This window comes from Melopsittacus undulatus, chromosome 7 (assembly GCF_012275295.1).
Source record: "Melopsittacus undulatus isolate bMelUnd1 chromosome 7, bMelUnd1.mat.Z, whole genome shotgun sequence".
NCBI lineage: Eukaryota > Metazoa > Chordata > Aves > Psittaciformes > Psittaculidae > Melopsittacus > Melopsittacus undulatus.
In genome coordinates this window covers 71228998-71241556 of record NC_047533.1, presented here as the reverse complement: position 1 = coordinate 71241556, position 12559 = coordinate 71228998, and the positions used below count along the sequence as shown (strand labels likewise).

Here is a 12559-nt window from a genome sequence, read left to right as displayed (position 1 = left end):
TCCAACCCTAACTATTCTATGATTCTATGACCCATGTGGCGGAAACTTACATGGAGTGCACCATCATCATATGCCCACTCACTGGCATCAATGACCTGGAGTGAGGCAGCATCACCAACAGTGGATGAAGTAAGTTGGCAACCCTGAAAGTTCAAAGACAATCTCAACCCTTCCATCATTTCAGCTGCACAAAACTGCTGACCCAGGAGTTCAGACAACTGAGAGATGATCTATCCAGCTCCCAGTGTATGCCAACCTATCTCTCAGCTGTTAACAGAAGGTACTCTACTGCCTGAGAGAGAAGATACAGGAGATAAACACCATGGGACACCCTATGGTTTTATCTGCAGGATCATGGAGAAGACATGAGAAAGTGGGAATGAAACCTACCTCAGTTCTACAGGAATGGGTGCATGAATTGAAGAGGAAAACTATGATTAAGGATGATCCTCCCAGGAAAGTTGGTGCTCCAGTCTTCAGTGAGCAGCTTCCTAGATGGAGTTTAAGAGCTGATTTTACCACAACACTTGGGTATAATTCACTGCCCAAGACCTAGTTTCCTTCACAAAATAAGCCTCAATGATGACATGGCTATAATCCAAGCTTTTTGTTAACACTTTGTTCTTAGCTTTTAATAATATATTTACATATAGTTGATACAAACATATTAACTGAATCCTACAGCTACTACTATTAAATGCTATGATAGGAAGTATAAGTTTTAACAGCTGTGAGGAACCACAGGAAAATATATATTCACAGAATCTTACAAAAGGATTTGTAAAAAATACAGTTTTCATTACATGCCATTGGGCAACCTATGTCAAAATACATTCACAGCATCTATCAATTCAGTTCAAGACACTGCCAGAGTGAACTTGTCTCTAAGTGAACAGGAACAAGAGGGAGACCAGAAAAACCTTCAATGCAATCAGACAGACTAAAGTAGGATTACTTAGCTTAGAAAGAGACAAATGAGAATAATAAACACTAGATTACACTGAAAAAGAAGACTGAGAATTACTGTCTCAGAATATGTGTACAAAGAATCCTGGATGAAACGAAATGGTGACGAAAGAACGGATTGCACAATTAAGTTGGAGCAGAAACTTGATCTCATAATAAATAAGCACAGGGACGTCAGATGAAGCAAAAAGGTGAGAGAACTCCAACAGTGCACTTAGAAATGCTTCATGATTAGAAAAAGGAACATACAGCTATCAGAAAAGGACATGCTTCGCAAGAAGTCTTTAAGACAAAGAACAGGATACTTACCAGGAAATCCAAAACTGCCTGAATTGTCCCATTTTGGAAAGACATATTACACCCTAACTTCCAAAACTAAAGGTGTCTAAATTGTGATATGCTTTATGGAAAGTAAGTTCCTTCACTTCCTTTAAAACATATGGCACTGGCAACCTTGGACAGGACGTTGGACAGGAGCAGTTCTTGCCCTCCAGTATACCTATTCAGGTTGACAGTAGTCAAGAAACACCTAAGCCTACCTTATTTTTGGTTGTTGCTGTTGCTTACAGGTGCATCTTTCTCCTTCTCTCTTCTCTCCAATTCTATATTTTGCTAATCAATTAAAATGGTGAAAAATAATACATCCTATCTTCACAGGCCTCCAAATATGTATCCCAGATTTACTATACAAACCTGAAACCAGGCTGAAAAGACGTGCTACTCTACCACTTGTGGTTTCTACAGTTGCTTTAGACCTTCTGTTTGCCAGCTTCACTTTTCAAACAGCTCAGAAGCAACAAAGATACTAACACAAACAGGGAAGGATGCTTGTCAAGAAATTTCCTTCTTAAGAGCTGACAGGAAATTTCTGGTGTGTTGACTTGGATGGTATTTGGTGATGAATGCACAGCATGTATTTTTGGCATGAAGAATGCAATCTGAGAAGGGAAAAATAAAGTATTTGACAGTGGGATGAAGCACTCAGAGTGCTGGATACCCAAAGAATCTGTAATCATGCCCATTGTTGACTGGAATGCTAAATACTGCAGGAATATAGAAGTATTCTCAACTGTTACTCCGTAAGCAACACAGTCTGCAAGTTGTTGTGGTCAAAGAAACTAAATAGGATTTACATTCAAGGTGACTGACAAGCTACCTTACCTTTTTCCATTGCTGTACCCTGAATGCAATGTCTTATGTCCTCTGCAGGGGTGGATGGCCGTGGCAGGTTGCACTCCGACTGAAATCTTCTCATGGTGATGGAAGACTCCTGTGTGGTGCTACTCTTATCAGCAGCTGCTGGGTCCTCACTGCTGCACATTGCTTTAAAAGGTAGCTTTCTCTTCAATATTGAAGTGTATTTTCAACCTCTTTCATTGTTCTGGGTATAGGCAAACCCATTCCAGTTCAAGCCCACTGGAAACTGTTCCATAGAGCTGGCCCTTGGTGTAAACAAGAAGTACCAAGCAATCTCTTTTCCCTCCAAATATAAACAAATAGGGCCCTAATACAGTGGAATTCTTTTGGGTGTCATCTAGTATTTTAAGCTTTCAACAGCAATTACTTCATTTGAACCCTTACAAAAGGCTGCAGTGCAGGCTCGAATAAAAGCATAGAATGGCACTGCAGTTTTGAGGATATTGGCTAAAATTTGCTTAAGTGGGATGCAAATGTTTTAACTTTGAGACTTTCCTTTTCCACACTAATAACTGAAAAGAAAGTCAGATGTACTTTTGTTTGAATGGATAGTGTTATCTTTGCTCACAGCCAGATGTACATCTTTTCATTTTCTGTTTCATGACAATCACAAAGGGCTTTTCTTGGTCATATTTCAAGCGAAAATGGTCAAAGTTGGTAAAATTTCTGCCTACTTCAGATGATTTTCCTGTTGTTTCTGTAGAACTACGAAAGCACTTCCATTGTTACCAATGAAATGTATAGACAGTGCCCTGTTGCCCTGCTCATCATCTCCATAGTGGATGACTGCATCAAAGGATACACCTTAAGCTCTTGAGAAAGCCTTTGAATAAGGCCTGAAAACAAGGCAGTCGTTTCTGATTTTAACTCAAAGATCCTCCTCAGGAAAAGGAGGTCACAGGAAGCCAGTTATGTTTTCCATGTGCAAATCAAGATCTTACTTATGCAACTCTGCAGTTTGCAAAGTTTGGTGAAACAACTTAGTATCTACTGTGCTGCTGAAGCTGACATTGGACAGACTGGGCTGAGCTTCCTAATGATGCCAGGGTGATTTTAAAGGGGCTAGGTTTCCAAGGGCTATCTATAGATCAGGCACTTTCTTCACGTATTTGTTAGAGACAGACGAAGGACAGTATACCATTTCTCATATCCTGGAAACTGCAAAACTGCTTAAATAACAAAAGTGAGCTTATCTGCACCATGGATAAAAATTAAATACAATTTTATGCATGATAATTAGAATTGCTTGCCAGTAGTATAGAAGCATTACTGTAATAATAATGACCATGATATCCATTGAGGAAATACAGTGTTACATGAATATCGTACTGTTCTAATAATGTAACTCTTATTTAAGTGCTTCTTTATACATTCCTGAATGCTCATGTATACTTCAACATGGTCCTGGTAATTGAGAATTAGGGACCCTGAGGCACAGAGGAAACAAATTCCTAGTAACACACCAGAAACCAAAGTAGATACCAGAATTAAAGTTCAGTTTACTCAAATTTAGCATGAATGGTGAGATGCATTCAGATGTGCCTTCAGTAGCAGTACATTTCTTGACGGACAGCAGGATGATATTAGCATGGTGGATGATTACTAATCCACCTTCCAGTTGGCTGGGAAATAAACCTTCTAGGAGGTGCTAAGGTCAACATTGCCAGGCTGTACTAGAGCTTCAAGGCATGCCCAGCCATCCAACAAAGGGGTAATACCCTGAAAGCTGTATCATTTTCCATCCACGAAGCACTGCCAGACTCTTCCTCTGCTTCCACTCTTCAAATGTGATGTGTGTGTGATGGTTCTCTGCCATTTCGAAGGTGACTTCTATGTAAGAAAGACTGGAGAGCCCTGAGACACTCTGCCTTTGTACTGATGCTCTAATAGAGTACTTCTGCATTTGGCTAACACCAGCTACTACAGGGGAAGAAATACAATTATCTACAGATGAAAAAATCAGTTTAAGAAAGCCTGATGTGTATGAATGTGCACAGAAATATGGCGAATCTGTGCAAGGACCGCTCACAAGAAGCCTTGTAGCTGTTAAAGTTTTATCCATCTGCATGAGAAGCAGCACTTCTCATTCCATTAAATGTTTTAAATCAGTATGTTTAGTTAAGATAAGCTTTCCTCAATCTCCTTTCTTTATTATTCTGCTCTAAATGACCATCATCCATAACACAGAAAACCAGCAGGTACCTATTAAATGGAACACTATTCCTTTTGGTAAAATTAAGGATGCAATATTAAATAGAAGCAGCAAGTCTTCTACTAGACTGCTTGATATATGGCTGACAAGAGAGCCCTCATTATCAATAGCCAGAAACAACTTCTTCATGCTTAGGGCTACGAATCAAAATAACAAATACAAGTCTATTTCCTGTGATTCTTACATTAGTTTAGGAAGGAAGCATGTTCATTTCTCATCTAAACTGCAAACACTTAACAGTTTTGTGACTCTGTTGTACTCTTGACTTCCATGGTTTAAAAAGAGAAAACAAAACCCCATAACAACAACAAAACCCCAACCCTTCCCCCTGCGACTCCCCCAGTCCCTTCTCCCCTTCGAACTGCATTAAAGATAATGGATACACAATATGGTAAATCCTTGATGCTGATGTTATGAGTAAGACCTATAAAACACAGAGCTCATTTGTCAGTTTCTCTTGCTGCAACCAATTCAGAAACCTTTATGTCCTAGTTCTGGTAAATACACCATCTATGAGGTTACATAGCCTCCATGTGAAGAGACAAATGACCATTTAATACATATAAATACTGAACTGCAGATGCAGTTCTGCAGAACACAAGAATAAACTAAGGAATCAGATTAATTTCTCTACTGAAATTTTCCATAACTAGAGGAACAAAAAATACTTTCACCCCTTGCTTTGCATATTTATATAAAAACATGTTTCTAACTCTAAATGCTATGGTTTTGCTAAAGCATTACTGGAAGACTTTGCACGTGGCCAGGAAAATCTGCTTTCAAGTCTATCTATGATAAACATGATAAGTTTATCTAAGACAAACAGTACCGTCTTGTTTGTATTTTCCTGAGAAAGGCTCCAGAAATCTCCAAAGCCACACACAGAAAACTATTTCAGCCACAGTAATAATCTCTAAGGTATTTACCATTTAGTCTATGATGTGAAAGAAACTGGAGTCATATTAGGTGCAGAATAAACCATAAGATTTACAGGTGTTCTGTCACTTTGACAGTTGGTGCTTGTGATGCACATAGGCTTTGTTTTCCTCAACAAATGATGTCTGCAACTCCTTAGTGTTCCTTAAATGCCACAGATGTAGTCTACAACCAATTCCTTACTTCAGTAAATGTAAAGCAAAGCAAGCCTGAACACGGTTTTCATTTCAGTAATTATTTAGAGCGTCACAATGATGTTAGTACTCACGCTTTCATTATAGTTACTGGCAGTTTACGTTACCCTTGCTAAGTACATTTATAATGAACACCTTGCTTGTACCTTTGAAATAAATGCCAGTCATGGCAGGCAGCCATAAGAAACCTCACCTGTGAAAATACACACAAAGGAATATACTTTAGGAATAAACTTTAGGAAAAGGGTTATTTTATATTATTTATATACTTACATTGACATATTATGAATGTCAATCTAAACACCCGAGAAAGCATTTCCACTCTTTAAAACCCCCTTTTTGTATCATTATTTATATGAGCAGTAAAGACTCTGATCAAACCTGTTTGCATGCTTTGGGTCTAGCTTTGCATAGGCCAGCCTTATTTGTTTTCACCTCAATCATAGGTATGGCAACATCACTCAGAACTATGCTGTGCGAGTTGGAGACTATCACACACTGGTACCAGAAGAGTACGAGGAAGAAACTGGAGTCCAACAGATTGTGATGCATAAAGAGTACAGGCCTGACAGCAGTGACTATGACATTGCATTGGTGAGGCTACAGGGGCCAGAGGAGCGGTGTGCCAGATTCAGTACCCATGTCTTACCTGCTTGTTTGCCATTAAGAAGAGAGAGACCCCAGAAAACTGCTCCCAACTGTTATATCACTGGATGGGGTGACACAGGTAAAAAAGGTTTTCATTATTTCTATGCACCAACCGTATTACCTGAGGCTGCTTATTTAAAACTAAAGAAAATGTAAACAAACAAAACCTCAAACTCAAATACTTAAAATAAGAAAATGCTCCAAATGGAACAATTTTATCCTCTTTATATAGGGGATATTTTTTCTCCTCATCCTTAACCAGAAATGACAGCACTTCATTTACTGAATTCAGTTTGTGTTTGAAAAGTAGCAGTTAACCATGTCACTCTAAAGCACAGAACCAGTCAGTAAAATAGCCTCATTAAGACTGACAAAGAGCAATGAAAAGCTGATTTGTTGCCAAGCACACCACGCACTGCAGCCTATCACCCCCTGCCTCAGGAAATAACAGCTCTAATATAGTTAAGAGTTTTAAGGTTAAGTACAATGAATACTTTAGAAAGGTTATTTAAATTACCATACTTCAATAGAAAATGGATAGAAAACATTTAAATCATAGAAGTTCAAATCACATTTTTAGTCTCCCTTGTTACCACTGACATTTTCAATCAGCAGTTTTGATTGAAATGAAGAGAACATCTTGCTGACATTTATGAGAGCCACAATGCGCTCTGCAATCCAGGCTTCTGGAATAAACCAGGCACTCTGTAGGTCAGTACAAGATTCTTCCTCTTGGAAGGTCTTTGTCCATTAATTGTTTTACAAATTAATAACCCTGGTTTATTTTCATGTTTTTATGGTGCTGAATACAGCACAAAGCAGGAGCCACGCTTGAGCCTTTGTTCCACAGGCTCATTCAAACTGGCAAGGAGACAAGGCAGCAAGGCCAAGTATCAGTTCTCCCTCTTTACACGCATTACTCTGTGGGCACAGATGTCTGGGGCACTGCTCTATGCTATGGAAGATATGACTTGTACGGTGGGTGTTTTTGCTAACAACAATTGCTAATTCATTGCCTGGCTCTGCCTAGCTTTGTACACAACTCACTGAAAGCTCTGCAATACTTTTAACTTAGGACATCTATTTAAGGAAACATTAATCACTACAAGAATTTGGTAAGAAATTACATCATCACAGCACCTCAGCTGAAATTTCGCACTTACTATATGAATCATAATTACAATTATTAAGATTTTACTTGGAAATTGAAAAAAACCAACACTGACTTCAATTTCCCATGTTTCCAACTGAAAAAGAGGCACGAGTTATAGAAAAAAAGCCAAATTATGTAAATCTTGACCTATTATAAGCAAAGCACTGCTTGTAAAATGCAGAAATCACTACAGATAAAGAAAACAAAAGGACAGGTTCTGGTCACCCCCACAAACTGAAGACTCCTTTTGGTCAGGAGTCCCATTAGTACTCTGGTACTTAGAAGTACTTATAAGTTACTCGGATTGTAAAAGATTCAACTAATACTACAGATTTCTATCAGAGCACACTTTGGCTCAATAAGAGCCAAATAAGACTGTTGGTTGGTATTCAAGGATCACCTACTGCAAGCTCAGGAGTGTTCTGTCTCAACTAGAAGGAAGTGCAGAGACCTCCTTGGATGGATAAGGAGCTGGTGAGGAAACTTCAAGGGAAAAAAGAGGCTATTACAAGGTGGAAGCAAGGACAGGTGGCCTGGGATGAATACAGGGATGTTGTCCAGGAAGCTATGGACCAGGTTAGGAAAACTAAGTCCCAGTTAGAATTAAGCTTGGCTAGGGATGTGAAAGATAACAGGAAGGGATTCTATAGGTACATTGCAAATAAAAGACAGATTAGGGACAATGTAGGCCCCCCTCTGGAAGCTATCGGGAGAATGGGCCACACAGGATTTGGAGAAGGATGAGGTTTTTAATGACTTCTTTGCCTCGGTCTTCACTGGCAAAGGCTCTGACCGCAGCACCCAAGCCTTGGAAGGCAGATGCAGGGACTGTGAGCATGAAGACCTTGGGCCCACTGTAGGAGAGGATCTGGTTTGAGACCATCTTAAGAACCTGAATGTACACAAGTCCATGGGACCTGATGAAATCCATCCACAGGTCCTGAAGTAGCTGGCAAATGAAGTTGCTAAGCCACTGGCCATCATATCTGAAAAATCATGGCAGTCAGGTGAAGTTCCTGACGACTGGAAAAAGGGAAATATAACCCCCATTGTCAAGAAGGGGAAAATGGATGACCCAGGGAATTACAGACCAGTCAGTGTCACCTCTGTGCCTGGCAAAATCTGGGAGCAGATTCTCCTGGAAGGCATGCTAGGGCACATGAAAAACAACAAGGTGCTTGGTGACAGCCAGCATGGCTTCACTAAGGGGAAATCCTGCCTGACCAATCTGATGGCCTTCTATGATGGGGCTATGGAACTGATGGACAGGGGTAGAGCAGTTGACGTCATCTACCTGGACTTGTGCAAAGTGTTTGACACTGTCCCACATGACATCCTTGTCTCTAAATTGGAGAGACATCAATTTGATAGGTGGAGCACTCGGTGGATAAAGAACTGGCTGGATGGCTGCATGCAAAGAGTTGATTCTATGTTAGCTCCTCAGTTGAGGTGACAAGCAAAACTGTGTGTACTTACAGGGCGTAAGCATGATGCTTACCTGGATGCTGTACTTGGAAGCCAACAGAGGATGCAGCACCTGCCAAACTGCGCTAGATTAGACTTGAATTGGTGACCTAAAAATGAAGTATTTCTACAGCCTCATCTCTACTGCTCAAGTTTCCCCAAAGTAAATTCTCCATTTAGGTATTAAGGCATGTATTTCTATAGAAGACAAAAGCGTGTTTGGAACAAAAAAGACCCCAGCCTTAGAAAGATCCAGTGGACACAAGGAGTAAAACTACCTTTAAATTTTATCCCTTCTTTTTAAATCATCTATATGCCATATTTACACTATTTATATAGTATTTTGGTATTATATTCAATGCATAGTAGATATTTTCCAGTATTTGTTCTTGTTTACAGTCATTTTACTTAATAACAAAACAGTGTGAAGGACTGACAGCAAAAATTGGATTGAACCACATTCATGTTTCCAAGAGCAACCATCACAAGAGAGTAATTCCAATTCTCTTTCCAGGAAGTTCTTATTCAAGAACATTACAACAGGCTCCCATCCCCTTGCTCCCCAAGAGGGTATGTGAAGAACGTTACAAAAGAAGATTCACAGGAAGAATGCTCTGTGCTGGAAGCATCCAGGAACAGAAACGTGTTGATAGCTGTCAAGGAGACAGTGGGGGTCCACTGATGTGTGAACGTCCAGGGGGAAGCTGGGTTGTGTATGGTGTGACCTCCTGGGGCTACGGCTGTGGAGTGAGAGATTCTCCAGGTGTCTACACAAAAGTATCATATTTTGTACCCTGGATAAAAAGTGTGATCAAACTATGAATGTCCATAATGAAAACCAAGCTTTGTTAACAGTCTGAGGCAGAACTTGAACAGCACAGGTGGTACATGCACAGCTGGGGTCCAGAGTGAGTGGAAATTGTCCTCATTTGTGTGCTTTTGTTAAATCCAAACTGTATACACGCCACCTTTCCAGTTAGGGATTACTACCCAAACAAAATCCCTGTGTTAAGGTAGTTCACATATTGCACGAATAAGTTGCCATATATCTAAGATAAAGGGAAAAGTGAGCCAGCTTAAAGTAACAGGAAATTGGAGCAGGACAGCTAGAGTTCACTATGAGATTCACTGCCTGCAGGAAGACTGCAGTAGCTCCAAGCTATTTATGGTTCAAGCCTAGAACTAATTACAGATCTCAAAATCAATTGTCCATCTATTTAATCAGTTCCTGGTTGTTCTCTTATTATTCCTATAATCAGCCCTCTAATTTTGAATCATGTTTCATTAACTAATGAGACCATTAGCAGGTTGATTCTTGGTAAGCAATTCTGCGTATATATTAGAGGTTAGAAGGAAAATAATGGTTGATAACCAGATCCCCAGCCATTCTGATAAATGCTCTCACATCTTGCTGCACATAAGGTACATGCCCATATAAAACACGTAGTACACATAGGAAGTTAGTTTCCCCACAAACATTCTGCACTGCTGGAAAATCTAGATTTGACAAATGACCTCTTATTTTCTTTCCTCTAGATAAATGTCATTTGTCTTCTTTCTGAAATCTGTCATTTTTAGTACATACAGCTTTTCAGATTTTCCTATTTACCATGAGCTGTCAGTACAGTATCAGACTAACAGACAGACATCCCAATCCTCTCATCACTGGTTTTGGAGAGGCTTCACTCAAGTAACACTAAGGACCTCTGTCAATCCTACAAGTTGTAAGTATGTGCAATACAAATACCAGAGAAGTCAAGCCAAAACCCGTCTGAAAAGGTCTATAAAGTCTTAAACTACTATATTCTACAAGATAACACTTAGACAACTCTCTCTGGCTTAGCTATAACACTCGTTCAGCCTGATCTTACAGGAAAGGTCAGAGCTAGATAGTGACTTCTGAAGTATTGACATACCTTGCTTCCATTTAATTCCTTTTACAAATACTGTTCCTCACGCTATGAAGACTGTAATTGGTTATTATAACATTGCAGGGATAAAGAGTTACTCTTGATGTACAAGACAAATATAAATGAACTTGCTATCCTTTTAAAAAGGGCCACCTGGCTGAACTTTGCACACAGACCACTAGATGTAACCTCCATCTTAGTGCAACACTAATGGGTTTTAGTCTTGAAAATACCTGTGACTTAACTAGTGAAGGAGACAGGAAAGTTCAGTGCTACTTCTACAACCCCTGTCAAAGACCATTCTATATGTAAGCATGCTCTGCGCATTACATGAACAGGCTTCCTAAAAAGATGAAACAAAACCTCTGTGGCCCATGAAATGCTATGGTGTGACAAGTGTGCCAGACATGCAACACCACACAGTGACTGTGCAAACTGTGACTACCAGCGGCTGTTTCTCTGTGTTTTTTATCTCCAAACTCTACCTTTCATGAACAAAGTGGGACGTTTGCATTCATGTTATAAGTGGGCAATCACCCATTTCTGCTCTCTGGTGTTGTAACAAATACCTGAATCACCTCATTTAACATACAAAAGCGATGATGGTATTGCAGAAGCAGAAGTGGTTGAAAACATGGCCTTTAATTTTGCTGGGCTCTCACCCCAAATTTAGTTTTCAAGGGTCATGAATAGTTTAAATATCTTGTTGGAACTGGTGCTAACCTAGTACTCAAGGTGCTTTAATATATTTAACTTTCCTGTAATTCCACATGAATCAAAATTGCATGAAGTATTTCATTTAAAAACATGCCAGAGATCATAGTACTGTGACCATCTATGTCAGACACGTAACAGAAATGTGTGAAACACTGTGCTTGTGAACCTCAAAACCATTTTACTTATAGCCCTTTTTATTAAAGGGGAAGTAAATCTGTCAAAACATATCTATTTGTACCATCACAGCTTTGCTATACGAGAGTCGTTATTGTGAGATGTGGTGAAGTAGGCTATATATGGTCAAGTAGGCTGTATAGTGCAATACATGTGTTGTGTCCAGGGAAAATAGTGTTTTTTAGAAGCTGAACCACAGCAAAGGGGTGGGGAACAGGGACAAGCCTGCAAACTAAGTGTGGTAAGATTTAGTATGGTGGTTTATTAGTTTTGGTCTTTAACAGAATACTTTAGTAGATTTTTAAATGTTGCACTACCATTTTCATGCAGAGAACATGCCTTTTTGGTTTCCAGCATAAAATGAAATTGTCTGCATTATGCCATTCTGAGACTGATGACATAAATGCATACCATAAAAACTGCCACACTGACTACAGCTTCTATACATTCACCTGGTGGATAATGAACATGCAGATGCTCCAGGAACATCACCTAGGTAAGCTTCATGTGTGAACTCTCTTAACTGAAAGAAGGTGCTCTTGAAAATACTTTCTTTAATGCATCTACACTTGGGGCTTTTTTGTTTTTTCTTCAGAGATGGAAGTTTATTCTGTATGATGGAATTCCAACTGCTTTGTGGGCTTTAACTGAGACCAGTTAGGTTGTCATAAGTAACATTATTCTATACTCTTAAAATGGCTTTTTACCTCTGCTGATCTCCCCTTTAGCCAACATATTCAATACACATAAGGTTGTAGAAAAACCTGCCCAAATACTGAGAGTTCTGTATTAAACAGGTGGGCCACAGTGTTAACGGCTGCATAAACTAAGAAAAGATTCAGCACTTCTATTGCCATCTTAAACACAAATGTGTTATCTATCCAGGTTCTCCACCACTGTCAGGATTTAGTTAGATGCAGTCCCCCTGAACTTCCCAGTTCCATCTTCCAGAGAAACAGATTAAATAAAGAAGCATTACTGCAGCTGA

The 12559-nt window shown here is 39.5% G+C and overlaps 1 protein-coding gene across 1 annotated transcript in view; it reads left to right on the top strand.

Annotated features, from left to right (window-relative positions):
- PRSS12 (serine protease 12) overlaps positions 1-12559 on the top strand; it is a 35803-nt gene extending 23244 nt beyond the window's left edge. The window contains 3 exon segments of the mRNA XM_034064694.1: positions 2176-2298; positions 5952-6232; positions 9285-12559. Of these exon segments, the coding sequence (XP_033920585.1) occupies positions 2176-2298; positions 5952-6232; positions 9285-9592 (712 nt within the window). The 3' untranslated portion in view covers positions 9593-12559.